Here is a 22131-nt window from a genome sequence, read left to right on the forward strand (position 1 = left end):
TTATCCTTGGTTAAAGAATTCATGTGATGCACTTCAAAATGCTGGTTGAGTACCGGTATCAGTGTGACTAATATCAGCATACCAGTATCTTGCATATGATTGCATTGATTATGATATTCTCTTACATGATCACATTACGAGGATTTCCCAAATAGAAGCTCAACTTTTAAGTTGAAACATGGAAATTTGAGATTTTCTCAGAATTGTGTACTAATTATTGGGGGATTATAGAATATATTCATAACTCATTACATTGTATGCTCAGTGCTAGAAGGATGTTGAATCATTATATTAAATTAACACAGAGTTAATGCCTTTCTGGCTCTCATTAGGGCCCCATTTCACAAAACTTGTCATCAGTGATAAATGACAGTTTTTGTTTTAAGCTAGTGAAATCCTTGCTTCTGATTGGTTATCAGCAGATTTGTCACTGATTTTTGTCATTTGTCATTGAAAAAAAGGCTTTGTGAAACTGATGTCAGTTTGGATGCACATAATCTGCAAAATAGAAGCAAATTTGCCATAGAATGTTAGCATTTGTTATTTTTTCAATGACAAATGACAAAAATCAAGTTTTATGAAACAGGGTCCTGACATACTGCATGAGTGCTGATATATTTAGCCATTTGGCTATCACAATGCTAATATTGATAACACACTGAAAGTGCTTATAAAAGTTATTTAACTGGAATAGTGTTACATGTGTATCAATAACAAGTATTATCATCGATTGACAAAGAATGATTCAGATATTTAATGACTGTTTTTGACATACTAACTTAATATTGCATCATCCTATATCTATCAAAATATCACCAAAAGAAATTGAGATATATTAAAATCATTTCAGCTGTAAAAAAAAATTGATAGGGAGGTGACACATGTATATTGTTCACAGAATCAGAAGTAAGCTCACATCCTAGTCAAGCCAGATACTGCTATCACGTGTATCATGCAGTTATGAATAATTTCATCTTGACTTAATTCGTCTCTAACAAATATGGCATTCAGGGGCACCAAAGAGACAAATTATAACCCTTACTGCACCCCTTTCAAAACAAAAATAGAAATAGAAGTATAACAAAAGTATTCAAAGTACTACCTCGTAGATCTTATCTCGTGTATTTCCTTACTTTTAGCAGCACAATTTGTCAGTTACACCCCGATTGAGCACTTCCATGATGAAGGATATATCATTTCCAAAAAAGAGGATACAATCTAAATTAGGCCTCTGCTCGTTTTTATTTCACAGCGATTACATTTCCTACTTATTATACACTCTTGAATCACCAACAGGAAACGTTGCTATATCGACTTACACGTATCAAAATAGACATTTGCATTTAAAACAGTGTACTATTTACTTGTTGATGATGAAGTAAGGCTAGGCTAAAAATAAATACAATTGACAGAAATTAGACATGTTAGTAAAGTTCAGGCAGTTTTAGTTCATTCGAATAGTGACTCATGGGGAGACCGGAAGTATTACGAGTCGTAGCACACAGCTGAATAATTTCTAGAATCTGAACTACATTTATTGGAGTTTTAAGTGCAATACATTAAAGGGAAGAAAAAGCCCTTTTTCGCTATGTTATTGATGATCAGATTTGTATACTTGTTATAGCATAGAAGTAGAATTTATTATTGGTCCTGGAAAGGCCCATACAGTAAACAATGCAGGATTGTAGAGAAGCAATGAAATGGGCTGGAATAGAATGTGAAATTATAATGATCACTCCATAATATATTGCAAAATATGAAAGTAAACTGTAAAAGTTGTTCATTGAGACTTTGAAAGATTTGATCCTTTCCATCAATCTAACTTTACATAAATATTGGAAATGAACAAAAATATGCATCATTGGTTTGTTAGGCGACAGTGAAAATGTGGAAAAATCCAATGGAAGATCAAAGAGAGGAAAAGCATGAAAGAAGGGGGAGGGGGGGGGTGTACAGAACACAAGAAAAATAATAGTAATAAATGATAGAAAGATAGAGACACTGGCAGATTAAGACAGAAGAGAAAGAGAGAGAGAGATATGGAGAGAAACAGCTAACAATCAACATATAGAATTTAAACATATAGGACAATGTAGAGAGCAATCGAGAGGGGAAGAAGAGTTGAAAAGAAGGTGAAGATACAGAGAGGGAGAGAACGAATGATAAAGAGGGGGTGTGTGTGCTAAAGAAAGAGAAGAAGAAAAAAGAGAGAAAGGAAGTGAGAGAAAGAGAGACACACAGAGAAAAACCGAGCAAGAGACAGACATGGGGACACAGACCACAATGGAATTACCACACAACAGAATGCCGACATTCTGTGCGCTCTGATCTTCGCCACAAGTTTGAAAAACTTTATACAAAAAAAAAAACATTCACCGCAACGATTTCCCCTCTTATTTTCCCTTTTATTTGCCGCTTTCAACAGGAAGCACATGGTTTGGCTGTTAAGTCTTACTCATTCCCGGCGAGAACCCTCAACAAATACCCCCAACGAACACCCCGACAAATCCTAGTATAGACATTCACAGATTGGCCAAAAATCTCTGCAAATCGCACGTAGGAAACCCGATAGTCCTCATATTCATCCAGAAAAAGGAAATGATAGATTTAGACTGTAATATGAATTCTTAAGCCTTTCTAGTGACATTAGATTCAACTGTAACAATGCTTGTGAATCATGTTGGCACAGACACTGCTTTAATGCATGAATTGTGCTGAAAACAGATTTTAAAAGAAAAGGGGGTTTCATCATTATTTGTTTGGTTTACTTTGATTAAAAAGCAAATGCAATAAACTTTTGCGAGCTCCAAAGTAAAATTTCGCAATGTGCAGATTTTCTGACATCACAGGAATTCTACTCTTCCTAGAATAACTTCTCATAAGAACTTTTTTCCTATCTTTAAGTGACAATTTCAGCTTAACCATACAACAAAACACCACTATTTAACCCCTCCCTCCCATTGTATCTTTAACATATGTGACTGAAACATATAATTGATAACATATATATGGGGTGGAAGAGTAACAGCAGTTCAATTTAAACTCAACAAGTTTCAGACAAGAAGATTTTTTTTTGTTTGTCTCAAAAGGTGCACTCCTCCATTTCATTTCTATTTCCAGTCTACCAGTACATATTTACACATTTTATCTACTCTTCTCCCAACATGTGGATGACAAGAAGTAGAGATCTAGCGGGTGGAAAAGTAACCAGAAAAAAAAAGACGTTCAGTTCTAGCTCGACTAGAGACATAGAAATAGATCAAACAAATATAGGCCACCCCAAACCTTGTGGCAAATGAATTTAATTTTTCTCAGATATAAACACACCATAAAATTTCTTTTCAAGGGCACCATGATATCACAATAAAGTTTTATGTCTGTTTTGGCCATAAAAGTATTATTCCAGTAATATCGCTGGTAATATCGCGTAGATGTTAACAGTTGAAGTCTGTTGAAATAATCCGCACCCTCCCCATTCCCAAATTCAATTTCAGTCTGCAGGACATGTTTTGCAACCAATTTCACAGGATATGATGGATAAATCCTGTGGTTTTCTCTCTAATAATTTAGATTTTGGCATTACCCGATAAATGCTTTATGCCTGCATTGAAATGGTTACATCATTATATTGCGTGTTCTTTGATTAGAAGTTGAAGTAGTGAAAGAGCAACTAAACATATTTTTTTTAAATGACAAAATGGTAAATAAATATGGTCATTTCACCCAGTCCAAACGGCTTAAAAATCAGGTTTTCAATCAACAATTTGACTGAAAAATGGACAAGTTTTTATCCAATCTGAAAAGTGAAAAAAATAAAGTTCATTACCAAACACCTCAGGGCAGACAATACTTACTAGGGAATTCTCATCTTAGTTTTACCATTGACCTATTTTGAAGAAAAAAACAGATGTAATTTTAAGCCTCGGTCACAAATGCCATTAAGAACTGCTACGAACGCCGTACGAATGATTTTCAGACAACGGAAATTCGGGAAGACAATGGAAAAACAGAGATTCGTACGAAATTATCGCTCGTACAAATCTTTGTGACCGTAGCATTAAGGACAATTATTTATTTGAGAGAAATTAGACAAACAAATAACAACTAAGTTATTCATAACCTAATCCAGTTTTGTACTTTTCTATCTAAGTACATGAAAATATTATTTGTCCTGATTTATGCTTCACGAGAATGTGATATGTGAAAGCTTATGTCTAAAAGAAGTCAACTAAGGCTCTAAAATTCAACCAGTCCACCGTTCATTCCAGAGTTTTCAACAACAAAAAACCCATCAAATTTACAAGGGGTATGAATAATTTATTTGTTTACTGTACATATATTATTTCACTTCCAGAGAATAAAGGTAAGAAAAAACAAGGACCAACCCGAGATGTTTAATATATTTCATGTTAAGGGCTACATCTTCAAAAGCTCTGTTGAAGCCAGATGGCGTTATTAACTCCTATACTTTAACACAAAGATAGCACACTACCTGGCTCTGAACATATTCAGAAGAAATGATAGCAGCAAATGAAAGTCTAATCACACATTCTTAAAATGTACAAACATGGGTTATAGCACACCTTTAAGTATTTTGGTTGTTAATTAAGCTTGTTAGAAAAAAGAAGAATCACAGAGGATCTAACAGAAAAGCGATGTCGAATTAAAAACTATATACCCGGTATATATATATATATATATAAAGGAATTGGTTTCCCCCTACGTCATACTGTAACAATTTAGTTAGCTCCCCTTCCCACATACATATACATCAAAGAGCCACATCTAATTACTCTAAATATTAAGGGAGGGCATTAAACTTGTGCAAATGGACCTTATACTATCTTAGGCCATGATTAATGACATCCCATTGGCCCTCTTTTTTCAAGAGTTCATCATGGAATTAACTAGATGCAAGCCATATGCCAAGTTGAAAGGCATGTACTGCGGCCTATGCATAGTTGTCCAACATCGTTTTCTCAGATTCTTTTGACATTGGTTGATAAATACATGATATTTTTTTGTTGTAAACTGTTTTTTAAAAGTTTTTTTAAAATCTCTTAGTGGAGAGAATAATCACAATTGACTATTATTGTTTTTCATTGTATTCCTTGGGTCATATGCTAGCAAAGAGGATTTCAAGCAAAAACAAAAAACTTAGGAATTGACATCACAACTTGTAAAGCCTTCTCTCTCTCTCTCTCTCTCTCTTTGTATTTATGTATATATATATATATATATATATATATATATATATATATATATTTGCATTTGCATAAAAATGACAGAGTACACTTTATTTCTTTCTTAATATGACTTTTGACATTGGATCAGTGGCATATCCACATATTGATAAAAGGGGGGGAGGGGATCTTTCCTGGGCAGGGTGGGGTGTATGCTTGCTCCACCCACTGCTGGGCACGAACTGTAAGAAAACTGATTTAAACAAAAATAAAGCATATATTTGTTACATGGTTACAGATACATTACAAGCATTTTTTCTTTCCATATTCTTAGTAAAGCAATATAAATTTAAAATCTACCAACATGCCATATTTTGAATGTGGAAGCTTTCTTTAACCTTCAACCAAAACTAATCTCAGTTTGACAAAAACTGACAGACATGAAGCTGTACAAGTGTATACAAATCGTCCCTATTTTCACAAACTGACGGTAGTGAGGAAAATCGTAACGCAAAGTGAATGCAATTTTTTTCCACTACCGTCACTTCGTGAAAACAGCGACGAAATATCCAACCTTGGCAAACAAATAACACACAAAAATAGAGTAATCAATAACATTTCTTTGGCTGCTGTTTAAAAAACAGCAAACAGCAGCCATTCAAAAAAACTTTGCATCCTCTATCAACATGACTTTGAACAATGAATAATTGACACCGGGAGGAAGTCTGCTCGAAAAGGTCAACTCGTAATTTAGTCTTCACGTTGAAATAATTTCCTAACATGCCCGGCAAGGTCCATGGCATCAATCATTTTCTTTTTTGGGTGTCAGACAGCTAGGGCCGATGGAGGGATTGGTAGTGACGGAGCTACCGACTGGACTGTGGTCTATTTACCTGACCCCGAGATGAAAGGCAAACGGTCATTGACATGTTCAGACAAATGGTTGGTTTTCAATAAATAGCAGTGAGTTTGGATACTCCCTGGTTTTAGTTCACTCCTCATTCAGAGCACCATAATTATAGGAGTAGTCCTCTTATTTATTAATGAGTGATCCAGAAGAACACTTGAGTATATGTTTTAAAAAGTTTTGGTTTCATTTGATACAACGAGTCAGCACACTCTAGGAAATGTACCATAACTAGCAAAACATAAAAATAACAATCATACTGGCCGAGGGGTGATTGACCGGTACATATATACCTCCTAACCTCTTGAAATTTACTTGTAAATGAAATTGTTAGACCCAGTAATCTGTTGATGGGTTGTAGTCTCTAAATAATCTTTAAATGTTGCTCAAGTTATTAATTAAAGTTTACTTTTCATCCTAGCTAATACCACTGGACTATCTCAAAGAGGTAATCCAGCAAATAGGAAATGAGTCTACACTGACTTAAGATTGACCCAACTAAGAACAATCTTATATTTCATGTGTGAAAGAGGTCTTAGGGACAGAACTCGGCGTATAGAGTAGAAGCCATGTGTATGGAGAGGTTCTGAGACGGGTGTGATGGCAAAGTAATGAGGGAAGACATACAAAGCAAGCCGGTGATGGATCTATCCCACATTTGGAGAGATGGGGGGGGGGGGGGGGGGGGGGGGGGGGGGAGCGGAAACGAGGAGGAAGCGAATGTAGAAGGCAGACCGACAGGAAGATTAGACCAGCTGAGACAAGGTGAGAGAGAGAATGAGTGAGAGAGAGAGAGAGAGAGAGGGGAGGAGAAAGAGGGGAGAAAGAGAATGAGAAGGACCAAGTGAGGAACGAAGAGAGGAATACAGAACAAGATATTTAAAGAGAGAGACAGAGAGAGAGAGAGAGAGAGAGAGAGGGGGGGGGGGGGGGGGGGGAAGAGATAAATGTAGAGAGTCACAAATGGGATGGATAATATTGAAAAGTGATATTAATATTTAAGAGAAACAAGAAACAGAGTCAACAGCAAATGGTGAAGAAGAGGCGAAAAGGATGGAGACAGGGAAACTGAAAGAAAACAAATTTATAAAAAGAAACAGAAAGAAAAGGTAACAGCAGAAGCAGGTAAGTGATAAGGATGTCCAAACAATCAATAAAGCATACAAATATAACACAAGAGTTATAAAAGGAAAGAGAATGAAACATGTGATAAAAATGTCAAGATGAAACCAAAATTTCAACCACAAAAAATGATGTAAGTGACAAAAAAAAAAAAAGAGGCGAAAATCCCATGAACTCCAAATATTCAAGTTACATAAATAAGTACCAGAAGATAGGAAGGAAATAAGGAAGTAGGGCAATGTAAATAACTGAACATCATAACAGTTGAAGACATTAGTTACGGCTAGGATGGAGACAGTTGACTAACCCTTGAGGTCTGGAGCTAGCTGGCAGAAATAGAACTTAATATGCCATGGAACTAAAAGCAAACAAAGGAAGGAAGACATATGAAGCATACACACTAGATTTAACCAAGGTATTGCATCAGGGACAAAGTCTAATATTTCTGGGTTTGGCACATTAACTTTTGATTCCAAATCTTAAAACAAAAAGAAAGGAATATTCTTGAGCAGCATTTCTGAGCAACTTGTGCCCAGCTTTGTTGCACGATAACACCAGACACTACAATCTCGGAGGAACTGATCTAGCAATGTAGCAACAAATTGTAAAATTAGCGATGTATCAACAAATTCAAAACACTTTTTACCCATGAAATAGGCAATCTTTACAATAAAGGAGGCATTACGGCATGGCTCAGGGGTAAAACAAGGGAGAAACTGATCAAAAAGAAAAGGTGATGCGCTAGTGTATGTGTCTTTTGGTAATGTATTAATCCAAAGTTACCAACACCCTCAGATAGGACTTACATGTACATCCATTGGTCTGAGAGGTTCTTATTTACATGTGAAAGCTTGCTTTCTTATGTAAATATTAGATGAAATTGATTAATTTCCATTCAAATATATCCAATCACAAAAAGATAACTTCACGTAAAATGATTTAACAATAAAACATGACATCTGAGTCCTCAAATTGAAGAAGTAGAACTCATTTATATAATAAGGAAGGTTAACAAAATGCGATCATTCACTATCTGTTTACATTTCGGATTATTGTACTTCACTCCACAATTCACATATCATGCTAGTAACTTTTCATACACCATACTACAGACACATACACAAATTCTCAAGAGCCATACATGTACGTTACAAAAAGCTCAGTTCCACTTTTCCATTCCACATTTGTGTTGATGCATACCAATGTTATACTCTGAACAATCAGCATTGCTATACATTACAAACAACGTTTTTACCATTCATATTTTGATGAAAACAGTGCCATACTCTGGTAAACTTTATTCTGTACAAAAGAATACACATTACATATTTCAGTCACAAATAAAACAATGTTCCCATAAATTGGCAGTTTATAATCCCTGTTCAACTTTGTATCCTCTCAAGTAGAAGATGAGGAGATAAGTAACTGCCTAACTGGTAGTGGAAATGCCAATTTCTGTCTCTTAAGATACTATGTCCCTTTTGCAGCCAACCTCAAATTCTGTAGAACTCTGCAGGAATTATGAATATGTCATGTATGTCCTATCTGTGAAATTTAAACGTTAGCAGTGTCATAATATTCAAATTATGCAAGGAAACCAGTTTACTTGCTAGACTTCACTGTCAGACACTTTTGTCAGTATTGAGTGACTGACTGGCTTTTTCTTCTTCTTTGGTAATAACATACATAAAATGAGCTGTAAAGGATTTGTCTACATCAATAACCCACTTCTTGTAATGGCCAAAATTAAACTGATTGCATCTTTGCGCAGCATAAAACGTACAACCATGCGGTACAATGGTCTGAAAATCAAGACTATTACTTATTGGCTCTATAGCTCCTAAGTCGAATTGACAACTAATAGTCGTTATTTTCCCACTTAAAGACATTTTCAAGCCCCATTTTTTTAAGGGGAGTTCTAAATTAGTATCATCTTTCAAATGCCATTGGAATTTAACCTTTTCATTTTTTTGGCCTGCAAATGGGACATAGTACCTTTAAACATCAAACAAGTGAACAATAATCAAAACCTGTTTTTCATTTCGATAGTACCCAATTCGTCATGACAATACATCTGTGCAGACAGATTTGTAAACTCTTTAAATATGGATCCACGTATCTGTTTCTAATTAGATGCAGACATGCGCATGACATCTGGAACATATTCGCACCAACAGGTCCCGGTTAAGCTGGTGACATTGAATGCTTCTGGAAACAAATGATTGACATATAATGTGTAAATCTGAGTCACCACCACCACCACCCCACACGATATCATACACATGGACAATAGACCTTTATCATCACAATCATAAACACAACAGTATGCATTTCGTATGAGACAGAAAATAGATTTATCATTGTGAGTCATCCACATGTTTATTCGTATAACAAATAAATAGGAAGTGTCCAATATTCAAATGACATACACATTTTATTTCTAAATATATTATGATTTCATATTAAAATATACGTTTCAAAGATACTGTACAACAACTAGACAAAGGAAAAACACCCAGACACAATCACACAATCAATTTCCAATATTGGATACGAAATATTTTTTATTTGCATTCTAGGAAGATCAAAATTTGGTGGACTGCAAAACTATCATGGCACAAACATTAACCAACAACAGTAAATGAACAACACAGTTTCAATCAAAAAGATTTCTCACTACAATTTAATTCAATTTTGTATACCTGAGAAAAAGATAATAATTATCGACCCCCAAAACTGAATTCATACCTACAGATAACTGACAGAATCTTTGCATTTGGGCGTAATGTAATTTTGTCTCATTGATGTGACTGGGATATTAAGAATACTTTCCAGACTACTACCCTTTCATCCATCCCTCCTTGTTCGAATCTGTTGAGCAGAGACCCAACGAGGAGTGTATGATTGAAAGATGTCTTTGGAAGCTGATTGCTGTACAGAGACCCAACAAGGGAATGACTGAAAGATGATTTTCAGACTTCTGCTCCACTGGCATTTTTGTTTGCTCATCCATTTCTCCATGTCTTGGGTCTCTTGTACAGAACCCCGCGAGGGAATGACTGAAAATGGCTTCAGATGCAGACTGCTTGATGTACAGAGATCCAGAAAGATGGTGTCCAGGATACTGTGTATTTGGCCTTTGAGCCATCCCTCTTGGACGGGTCTGTTGGACATAGACCCAGCAGCAAGGGGATGACTAAAAGATGTCTCCAGAAGAAGCTGACTCCTGAACGGTGACCCATCGAGTGAATGATTAAAAGAGGGTTTCCAGGATACTGGGTCCTGTTTCATAAAACTTTTCATCTTTAACAAAATGCTAAATTTCTATGACAAATTAGCTCTCAGCCAATCAGATGCCATGAATCAGAAGCTTGTCACAGTAGCTTGTAACTTGTTATCGATATCAAGTTTTGTGAAACAGGGCCCTGGTCATCTAGCCTATTATCTATCCTGTACCTCCATGTCTCGAGTCTTCTGTGCTAAGACCTAGCAAAACTAGGCATAACTTACCAGATGTCTTTGGAAGCTCAATGCTGTACAGAGATACAGCATGATGGTTTTCAGGTTACTATCCCACTGGCCTTTTAGCCATCCTTCTTGTCCGAGTCTAACGAAAACAGATCTAACAAGTGAATGACTTCAAGATTTATTTGGAAAGTGCTAACTGTACACAGTGAAGAGAGCCGTCAAGGGGGGGGGGGGGGGGGGTGGAGTGGAATACCTTTTCCCATTTTCTCTACGGCTAGTCCGAATCTGTCTATTGTGCAGGTGCCGAGACCCAGCGGAGATGGAATGACTAAAAAATATGTCTTCAGCAGCAGCCGATTGCCATACACAGAAGATTCGGCAATGACTAAAAGATGTCTGTGGAAGTTGATTGACACACACCGTGGGTCTGTCAAGGTGTCTGCTATCCGTCCCATCAGATCTCATTACTCATCCAGTCATCATGATCCATCAGCGTCTCAAACCAGTCGTTACCCAGCTCGCCAGACAGGCTCTGTCAATCAAACAAGAGACAAATGGTCTTACATACAGTGAGTGTACAGACAGTGTGAGAGGACAATGCTGTTGCTTTATTACAGGTACGACTCATGTCCCAAGGGGTATTTTATCAATTGAGAACAATCTACTTGATTTAAATGTGCTAAAATCAACGAGAACATTTAAGATTGATTTTAAAGATTTTCAAAACATCCCCATCCTCTGTCATAATTACTCTATTGGAATGAACTTTCTATTGTGAGAAGAAAAAAAAAGAATCACAGAGGTTCTAACAGAAAAGCGATGTCAAATTAAAAACTATATTGGATTGATACATTCTGAACTTTAACTTTGGAACCAACACTATGCCAAACCTTATTCTGACTGCCTTACAGGTTTCAAAAACTTAATGATCCATCGGAAAAGATTCCCAAGAAATAAACATTTTTGATAAGGTCAATGTAGAAGAAGTTTCCAACCTTTCTCCTCTTTTTAAATAAAAAGCAATTTGGTTTATTTCCTTGTTGGCAGCCTTCCCCTTAGAGATAATAAAGTCTTGAGCTAGAGTCTTAGTATGTGGTCTCCCTTTTGACATTTGATGGTGGCACAGGAATAGATGAGTCACTACTCTTAAAATTGGAACAAAGATCTTCCACATGCAATCCTCAAGACTATGTGATACGGTGTCAAAGACTTTAAAGATCAGTGGTATAGTGACCAGAAGGTCCTGGGTTCAAGACTGGGTTGATGTTAGAAGCTTAGTTTGTGGTCTCTCTTTTGATATTTGATGGTGGCCGAGGGATAAATGAGTCGCATTCAAACAAAGATCATTTGCTTTTATAACTTGTGCTAATCACAATTTTTGTTTTTTTACTCTGATGGAAGTTACAAAACAGGATTTAAGAACAATAGTTTCAAAAGCATTTACTAGGTGGGACAATCTCCTTTTTTTTGGTATGTTTTTTTGTTGTTGAAAATTTCATTCACAATTTGACGAATATGGATAACACTTATATTGGTATGGTTGCCTACCTACTGTAAAAAATATAAAAAAATATTAAAAAATAAAAATAATCAGAAAGAAGGTAAAATCATAAAAGTTTTATAAAGCTGGAGAGGCTTGCATTGGTCTGCATAACATGGGTGAATCTGGAGGGATAAGAAGTTGTTTTGATTATTCCAAACATGATTATTCTACAAGTTTCCTTTACATACAGACCTTTATGCAAGTATTCAGTCATTTTCGGTTTAAATATGGATGGCTGAAGGAAGATAAAAAGATTTTTTTTAAACAATCGTTTGAACCCCTGACAATCAGGATCACTCTATTGTAAACCAACCCATTCTTTCTTCTACTAACCTCTTGCATCATCTGCACATCATTGTCTTGGACCTTGTTCCTCTTCTGCTCATCACCATGGGCTGGCCCTGCATCAGGTCTCCCTGATGAAGCATCCATCCCATCTGCAGTCATGTTACCATGGTAAGGGATACCCTCACATGGCTGAACATGGGATGAAGAACCTGGTGGTAGCGATGAAGATGAGCATGAAGTCGACTGGTTTGATGCTGAAGGTCTAGCTTGTTTTTTCGCTTGTGCAGATGATGAAGGAAGAAGCCGACTTGATGCAGACAAGGAGGGTAGCGTCGAGGATGGATTGACTGGTAGGGTTGACACGAAGGGGGATGATTGGTCCTGGTTACGTTGAGGACATGATGAAGGGCGGGGCACTGAACAGAGCGCAGGAATGTCGTCTTGGTTCACTTCCATGGAATCGCAATGTTGAAGTCTTGTCTCATCCAGGAGATCAAAGTCTGCATCCTCTTCACTCTCCTAGAAAATTGCAATGTGAAACAGAAAACAAAGATGGAAGCTGGAATCAGAGGTATCTAAATGTTTAAATCTTATCATTCATGATGGAATTGTTTGAGAAGCAATTAAGGCTACAGTATATTCATATCTCATCATGAAAAATAAGAAGGGCATTAAATCATAGTATAAGTATGAGCTACCATAGTGAATTTGGGGCTCTAAGCACACAAAATCACATTACAGCATACCGGTAACCGGGTAAGCTAAAGGGACATTTCCAAATATTCAGATTTCTTGTAAATTTATGAATTTGTTATACATGAACAATAGACTCTCAAAACTACCCCCCCCCCCCCCCCAAAAAAAAAAAAAAAATGATTTATGACATATCATCACACAATTGATGTATGACGTATCAAAGCAACTACGGGTACAATCTCCCACTCATCCCTCAGTGAGAGGGGCAATTAAGACGATTCTTCAACAGATTCATAGACCAGTGGGGAATGGAGGGGGGAGTTAAATGTTCAAAAACAGGAAAGAAGCGATATATACAATCGTAAGGTCTTTGTCAAGAGAGCTTCTCCATAATCTACGTGATAGGTACCTGAGAAGGTTAGAAGATGTGACAAGCATTCGTGCGAAAGAATAAACAATCTTTTTTTAAATACCTCTTATCTTATTTCCTCTTATATTATTTTGTACGTCTTCTTCCAATACAAAACACAAACCTAATTAACCATATAAAGAGATTAACTGGAGGACGAATCTCTTTTTCATTTCCTTTCAGTTTCAAGGATGAAATGAACGTCAACTGTGACATTATTCTACTGCAATTAATTTTAATAAATATCGTTTAACAACTCAGTTTGAAAAAATACAATTCTTACCAAATTCTTATCAAAGAGGTTTTAATAGTATACAGTACTTTTCCCCATCTTTATTTACCATTAAAGTATTACAAGTACATATATCAAATTATGATTTTAAAAAAGTAGCTAGATTATATTGTTTTTTTTACATATTCATACATCAGGCAGAATAGCAGGCTCTTCTCACTTTTATGATTTTCATGGAGTTTATGTTTTCCTTTGATTCAGGACAATATTATTTCTATGTAAAGTGTAATGCCAATGAATTGACACGTATGATAGAATAGTTTGGGGCCCAGCAAAGTGGTGATCATATGGCCCTTGGTGGTAATGGTCAGCACTTCCATTATTTATCACAATTACATGTACAGCAAACCTTTACTCTAATTATAAAATCCATGGTTTACAAGTAATTGACAGTAATTAGATCCTGTTTATCTCCCATATGAATTAACATGGACACGAACACAACTTAAAGAAAAATATGCACTGTATAAATAATGTATGAATATATGATGTGTATTACAATAAGAAAAGTTTCAGGCACGCATTAGTTGATCTAAATCATTTATAAATTTTGTTCTTCTTACCGGTAACTTACTCTTGACGAAACAAAGGTTTTAGCTTTTTACAAATGGCCAGGCTGGGATTTGAACCCATACCTTGTGGCATACAGTCGGATGACTTATCCACTAGACCACAATACTTCTACCCATTTTTTTAAAAACAATTCTTCATCCCCAAGACAAACAAGGTAGGAATTTGGGGGTGCATATTATAGCAGCTTACTACTTTTAACCATGTCTGTTCCATATATGTAGAATGTATTATGCGCAGAATCAACTGCATTTGTGATTTCTAGTGGCTTTCTCATCAGTAGTTTGACTGGACAGAGTAATAGCGATGGTGATTCACACCAGGCTGTTTGCTATGGCTACAGGCATGCAGTCCTGGCTGCTCTGCACAGTTTTGGCACGGGTAAGAAGCACAGGTTGCATGTGGGCTAGGAGGGTTAAGCAAAAAAAGAGCTTGGAGCGCCTAGGTGAGTTAAGTGAGTACATCCCGCCTAACAAGAAAATAAGCTAATTACAGAGCGCTGTTTTAATTTGTTGTGCAAGGAAATCATTCATAAAGCTCGTCTGTTATGACTGCAATGCTATGGCTTCCATGGAAGGTAGACAGAGCTAAGGGCAGGATGGAGGGAGAATGGGGAGGGGTGGGGTGACAAGATGAACGACATGTTATGCAAGCACTTTGGATGGTCATGGGGTGTTAATAAATTTTCCAGAAGGCGGTGTATCCAAACAGCATTTTGATGAGTGTTCATTTGTTCCATATTATTCTTGTTTCTTTCACCTTTTGTTGAAGGATTTATTCATTATCTACCATTTTAATGTGGGAAAAGTATGAGGGCCTACAGGCACTACTAAGGTCTGTGAAAGCCAATCTAATTAAGGAGTTTCTTTTCCTCTTTCCATTTTTTATCTAGAATATTACCAACTAAACATCACTGGAGAAGAGATAGCACAAATGTTGGACCATTTAAGTACATTGTTTTTTTTAAAGTATACATCATGGACTATTTCAATGAGTATTCACTGGAAAGTAAGCTTTAAAATCTTCACACTGGCTATGCTACATTAAAAGGCAACAGCAAAATCACTGTTTTCCATGTATCTTTCTAGGCAAATATCAAAAGCATTTTACTGAGGAAAAATAACATCCTTTTATGTTGCAAAATTTAAAATTCAACAATATGGACTCAATTAAAAAGAAAAAAAAATCAATGTATCTTTGAGTCCTTGTTACTAGGCAAGATATTTTCCAAAAATGCATAATTTTTTTTAATGACAAATATGCAAATCCCATATCTTTCATTGGATAAAGTTTATAATTTCTACAAAAATATACATTTCAAATGTTGAAAATTTGAAATTTGAAATTCCTGTCAATTTATAACAATGTTTTTCCCTCAAGTAACTTGTAAACAGGAAGCTGGAAACAACAACAGTTACTTTGCTTCCTAATGTGAGAAGTGAGTGAAGAATGGAAACCAGTGACAGACTGGAATTAGAGGGGCATGGCTTTGGCAATAAACTGCACAACAGCTTATTACTGAATTAACAAACAGGTAAATCTGGCACCAGGTGAGTTGGCAAATCCACCTTCCTACGTGGGACTGGCAAATATTTTGGCTTTGAAAAAATTGAACTTGGTTCAAGGGAGTTATTACAAGCAGGTTGCAATACAGGCCCAGTGCAAAAAAAGGAAATGCTTTAGTTCACTAGAGCTTTTCAGAGCTTGCTGTTGTAAAAGGCACATTTCCAATAAAGATTTAAAATATGTGATGCTTTTTTTTCATTATGAGAGCTCTTTTACGTATTTTTTTCTTTTCTGTGTCTTTTTCCAGATTTCCTAGATATTTGTTTTTCTTCATCCTATCTTTAAACAGGCCCCCCCCCCCCCCCCGCAAAAAAGGTGAGTCTTTTAAATGTAAATACATTAAAAGGTCAAATTCATAATCTCGAATATCATTGAACACTAGAAAAAAAGTTATTAAACAATACGTGTATTTACCAGCAAAGCAAACAAATGATTAATTCCAATTCTACAAGGTAATTGGCATGTTAAAACAACAAAATATTGTACATGTACAAATTTATTTCATTTACCATACTAACACATTATCAACTTTGACAGAAAAGTTTGAAACACAGAGTGAACACAAGAGATATTGATACAACACATTTCAAATCATATCAAACTAAACTATGAATTTATCACCAAAATTGGCTCCCGCTCCCCACTTTGATTTAATATTTCCTGAGGTATTGTCAACTCAGATTGAACACAAAAAGAAGCTGTTGTTGTGACCAAAATAATCAAATCATTCTTTGCTACTTCCTATGTCAAACATAACAATGGTGATACGATCCAGTGACTGATCTTGAATCAGACCTCTTAACAACAAAAAAACATTGTTCATGCATCTCAAAACAAGAGCGTCAAGGATATCAAGGATATCAAAGTTGGAGATTGAATCAAGTTTTATGATTCAAAATTTATGATCAAACTTCACTGCTTATTTACTTCACTTCTCAATGAAAAACCTTTATAGCTATTGTACATTGGGTATGTATAGCTGGTCATCCATTAATATGACAGAAAACTGACCAATGGAAATAGGACTTTAATAGGGAAGTTGATAGATGACTTGCAAATACTATTCATCGAGGTTGACACTTCAAAGATAATGGCTGGGAATTCCCACCGAATACGTTTGGACGAACAAAAGCGATTCCACACTTCCGAAACAGAAACAAGTACATGCAAACTACATTCCAAATTACTAAGTTTTCTCTTGAAAATGAAAGAAAGAATTAACCGCTACATTTGACATATAATATGGAAGTTAATTCATGATAATTGTCTTGTACACTGAAACTCTTTGGCCCCATAATCCCATCTGGCATTTCCTTGTTGGGTAACCACCCCCCCCCCCCCCCCTTCAACATACGTTTCTTTTGCCGGGAGCCAGAAAGGTATTAACTATTACACTGGCTCTTAGCAAACAATATTTGGGTTTGTTTTCATGTATGGTCCATTCATCACACCCCCTCATAACAAAAATCAGTCGTACAAAACAAAATTAAAAAAATATTTCCCAGGTCTTGAACCAATGACCTATCCCTCATTCAAAAACAATGCGGTATACCACCTAAAAACTACTGCAGCTAATCGAAATTCAAGTGTAAATCAATAGCATGTGGGGATTTTAAAATATATGCATGCAACAAAAGCTTTAACTGATACTCTGTAACGTAGGTGTTAAAAAAAAAATGCCCTAGCAGTTTTTGCAAGGCAGTTTTCTGCACCATGCATGAATGAAGCTTTGAGGCAAAGAAGGGGTTTAAGCTATATTGCATCCTTACCTCTGTCAAGAGCGTATCTCGAGCAGCAGTTTCTTGGTGATGGGGCATCCAAGAGGAGAAGGCAGAGGAGGAGGAGGCAAGATTGGAGTCATCCGATGGGACCCTGCCCCCATCCTCATCATCACCCTCACAAGGAAATTGGCGCTGGCTGTCGACTGCACTCTGTGGGATGGACGGTTCAAAGGGGCCAAGATTTAACCATTAAACCAAAGTCTTAATACAGCAGAGGCACGTATACATTAACTAAACACACATTGTGAAATTTGATGCTGTACTGAGAGTGATTCAAACTCGATAATAAAGGGAGTATCCTAAAGTGATAAAAAATTACGCGAAGAGGAAAGACATCCTCAGTGTAGTAGTCCTAAAATGGATTAAAATCAACAGGTGCAATACTGTCGAAGTTAGAATATAGATACAAGCTTTTTAAGGAAGAAATACGTATCAGGATACACAAACTGAAATAGATCTTTTTTTATGTGTGTGTGTGCGTGTGTGTGTGCTTTGTTTGTTTTTCCATAAATTTTCAACAAAAAAAGGTCAACTAAAATTTGAGGGTGGGGGTCAGGGGTGAGCACAAAAGGAGAACAAAATATTTCCAAAGCATTTAGTTACTACTATTTGGTAAGGTACACATTCTAATATTGATTATAATGACTGGTCAAACAATGATTATTTTATCTACAGCTTAAACTGGATGTTGCTCTAGATAAATGCTTAGTTTGGAAGGAAAAAAAGGCACTAAATACCATTGTTTCATCCCTTTCATCGAAAAAAGGATAGCAGCTGATATTTAATGTATAATATGCCATCTTTATTCAATTCATATTTCCAGAAATGCACACACGAATGAGTACATGTCTTTCAAATTATGATGCAGGTGAATTGCAACCAACTTCCGATGAAAGTCGCTTTTGAAAAGACTCACAGATTTCACTATATCTGCATCAGCATAATTTCAATGTCAAATACAAACTTATCATAAACATGTTCCTCAATCATATATTTGAAGAAAAAAAGTTGCATGTTGGGCCAATTTCCAGGAAAGTTGTCATAATCATAAAAATACATTGCTGCAATCATCTTCATCATTACGTAATTGCTTTTGACGTATTGGTTATGAAACAGGAAGAAGATGAAATGATGTCATCTGCCTTACACCATATTTCCTCATTTCTTTTACGTCATAAGGAAGTGATTACAAAAATAACGGATTATCAATTCGTTGTCATGTCTTTGATTTGACCGAGTTTTAATTAGGGCAGATGATTCAAGTTTGCTTTAAAAAGCAGATTCTCTGCCATAAAGTTCCGAAGATCATGCCAGGAATGACTAAATTTGATTCCGGTAAACTGGACAATTCAAGTTCCTTCCTTGTTTCCAGAAAGTACCTTTTAAATAATATTGGATGAATGATCTGTCACCATTTACTAATACTATCAACTATTAAAACCCACAGTACATGTAATTACTCAATAAACATTTGCTTTTGACGTAATGGTTATGAAAAAGGAAGAATACGATATGATGTCATCTGCCTTATGCCATATTTCCTCATTTCTTTTACGTAATAAGGAAGTAGTAAGGAAGTAATGATTCAAGTAATGCTTTAAAAAGCAGATTCCTTGGCATAAGGTTCTCAAGATCATGCCAGGAATGACTGAACTTGATTCCGGTAAATTTGACAATTGAAGTTCCTTCCTTTTTTCTAGAAAGTACCTTTTCAAGATTTAGATAAATGACCTGTCCTCGTTTACTAATTCTATGAACTATAAAAAACCACAGTACACGTAATTACTCAATAAGCATCAGTGGTTGCATAAACATTTTCTTTTGACGTAATGGTTATGAAACAGGAAGAAGATGATATGATGTCATCTACCGTATCTCTTCCTTTCCTTGAAATCATAAGGAAGTAATTACAAAAATGATGGATTATCAAAGAGATGTCATATCTTTGATTTGACTAAACATCATTAATTAACATCGATGGTTGGTTGCGTAAACATTTAGCTATTGTACTGCATTGCAAATTTAGATACATTCGTCCTTATTTTCAGTTACATTGTCCTTATAAATGTACTACACAACGTACTGTAATAAAGATGGACTTAAATTTCATGAAACTGTTGCTCTTTCTTTTCATACATTGAATGTACGTAAAAGCATTCTGGATTTAAAAAAGAAAATTGTGCAAACATGTCACTAGAAAAAAGGTAGAACAAAAATCAGGGCATAGTTGCACAAAACTTACCATTGATGGTAACTACTATGGACCCAAGTCATTGTCTGGAATTGTAGGTTGTAGTATTGACCAAATGGTAACTACCATGGAAACCTTGATTTTGATTGGCTGTTGAGCCCCGTTACCATGGTAGTTGCCATTGATGATAAAGTTACCACCATTGGAAGTTTTATGCAACAGGTTAAGCATATCTGAAATTATAGGTTGTAGAACTGACCTGAGAATGATCATTCCCTTGGTGACCAGGGGTCTGTCTCTCACACAATGCATTGAGATGTCTGGAGAGTCTGTCAGTCAATTCAAGGCAGTTGGAGGCCTGAATGGAACATAACATGAGAAAGAATCAAGAAATAATCACACACTCATCTGGTGATATATATATATAAAAGTCCACCTTAATCATTAGTCTTGCATAGCACCCATGCAACACAGTCTAAAGTAATAATTTGTATAATGGCTATGTATCAAGATTATATTCATTTGTATGAGTTAGGACAGAAGCTCTATAATTTTTCTCAATTTTCCTTAGACTTAGAGACAGTGCCTTGTATTTTCTGGAAAAGGCATTACCGGGTATATAAATTAAATTACATACATATTAATTATATCATTCATTTATTTAGCATCATGATTATCATCATCATCATTGTACATGTACCTGCACAGCATCCAAGCACCTCCGTCTAAATGCATCATTTGTACTGTGGCTAATGATTTTATGTAGAGATGACTTGATTGAGGGCACAGCAGATTTCATGATGGCTGCTCTCTGTAACAATGACAAAGTTTATATAAACAATTTGATTCATTTATTTTTAAAATATACATTACATAGCTACATACTATAACACAAAAGACAAACAGGGCTCAGCCAGATTTTAATTCCATAACTTCTACTGGTATGACTGCATTATCATGTCTATACCTGCATATATAAGCAAAATGAGTAACAAAAAGGAAATTTTATTATAACTTGAGGTATTCAAGTAATATTTTAACCCACACAGCTTTGTTAATCTTATACATTCTCAACTCGTATTGGATCACAAGCGGAATGTACGAGCAACATGATAGTGAAGAATTCACCTGCAAGACTGCTACTCTAATATAGATGCCTTCTACACCTAAAAGTCTTTTTAGTCCTACGGCAACTGCTGTGGTCTATATGCAGCACCAACTAAATTCCTAACTTCAACCCTAGATCCAACACTCTACTTAAAGGTAAAGACCAGTATTGGAAACGCCCCAATTTCAAAAAATGAAATGGAAGCTCTTATTACCAATCATGTGAAAGAATATGTTTTGAATATTACATGATAACAATTTTGACGGGAAACCGCCTACTAATTGATATATTTGGTAAATTAGTGTATCTCTCGCCTGTTGAGAGATATGAAATGCACGTGTCGCATGTGTGTGTAGTCCCATATACATCTTTCTGTGTACAGTGCTTCTAACTTTATGAAGACTTGGCCAAATTTCTTATCATTTTGATGATTCCAGAATCTTGCAGTGCTAGATGATCAACCTTTTCTGATCGATTTCACAACGTTTCTTTCACAATGCAATCGCATGACCATAACTGGTCTTTAGCTTTAACCCTATCCCTGAACATTAACCTATTTCAAACCCAATTGCAATCCTGACTCTACATCCTTGATGAAACAAAGCCCAGAGCACTTGTTGCAAGAGCAAGCGTTGGATTACCACATTAATAATCTATATTTAAAAGTGCAGAATAATGACAAGGACTCATATTTCACAAGCCAGGAGGAGATCTGTGTATCCATCAACAACCATTATCAAAATTGACAGAAACGTATTCCTCAAAGTCATTTCAGAGGATATCTTACAATTTCCATCCTCATGATTGAAAAATAACATACTTCCTCTCTTCTCTCGGGCTATCTCCCTTTGTAAGAAAATTACCAACTTCATAAAAGTGACGTATACAAATTGATAAACAATTTTCTTGAAGTCTTTTTGCTGAAGGCAATTCCAGTCTATAATACAACTATTTGCCAGAGTTGCCAAGTAATTGTTACCATCAGCAATCTTGAAATCATAAAACAA

The 22131-nt window shown here is 35.9% G+C and overlaps 1 protein-coding gene across 1 annotated transcript in view; it reads right to left on the reverse strand.

Annotated features, from left to right (window-relative positions):
* Positions 1-9561: 9561 nt before the first annotated feature.
* LOC763563 overlaps positions 9562-22131 on the reverse strand; it is a 58105-nt gene continuing 45535 nt past the window's right edge. Inside the window, exons 13-17 of the mRNA XM_030999061.1 lie at positions 20717-20827; positions 20276-20374; positions 17814-17975; positions 12557-13030; positions 9562-11212 (exon numbers count right to left, since the gene is read on the reverse strand). Coding sequence (XP_030854921.1) covers positions 11135-11212; positions 12557-13030; positions 17814-17975; positions 20276-20374; positions 20717-20827 — 924 coding nt within the window. The 3' untranslated portion in view covers positions 9562-11134. The remainder of the gene's footprint in view (positions 11213-12556; positions 13031-17813; positions 17976-20275; positions 20375-20716; positions 20828-22131) is intronic.

The sequence above is a fragment of the Strongylocentrotus purpuratus genome, unplaced genomic scaffold (genome assembly GCF_000002235.5).
Source record: "Strongylocentrotus purpuratus isolate Spur 01 unplaced genomic scaffold, Spur_5.0 spur5_scaffold_5, whole genome shotgun sequence".
Lineage (NCBI taxonomy): Eukaryota > Metazoa > Echinodermata > Echinoidea > Camarodonta > Strongylocentrotidae > Strongylocentrotus > Strongylocentrotus purpuratus.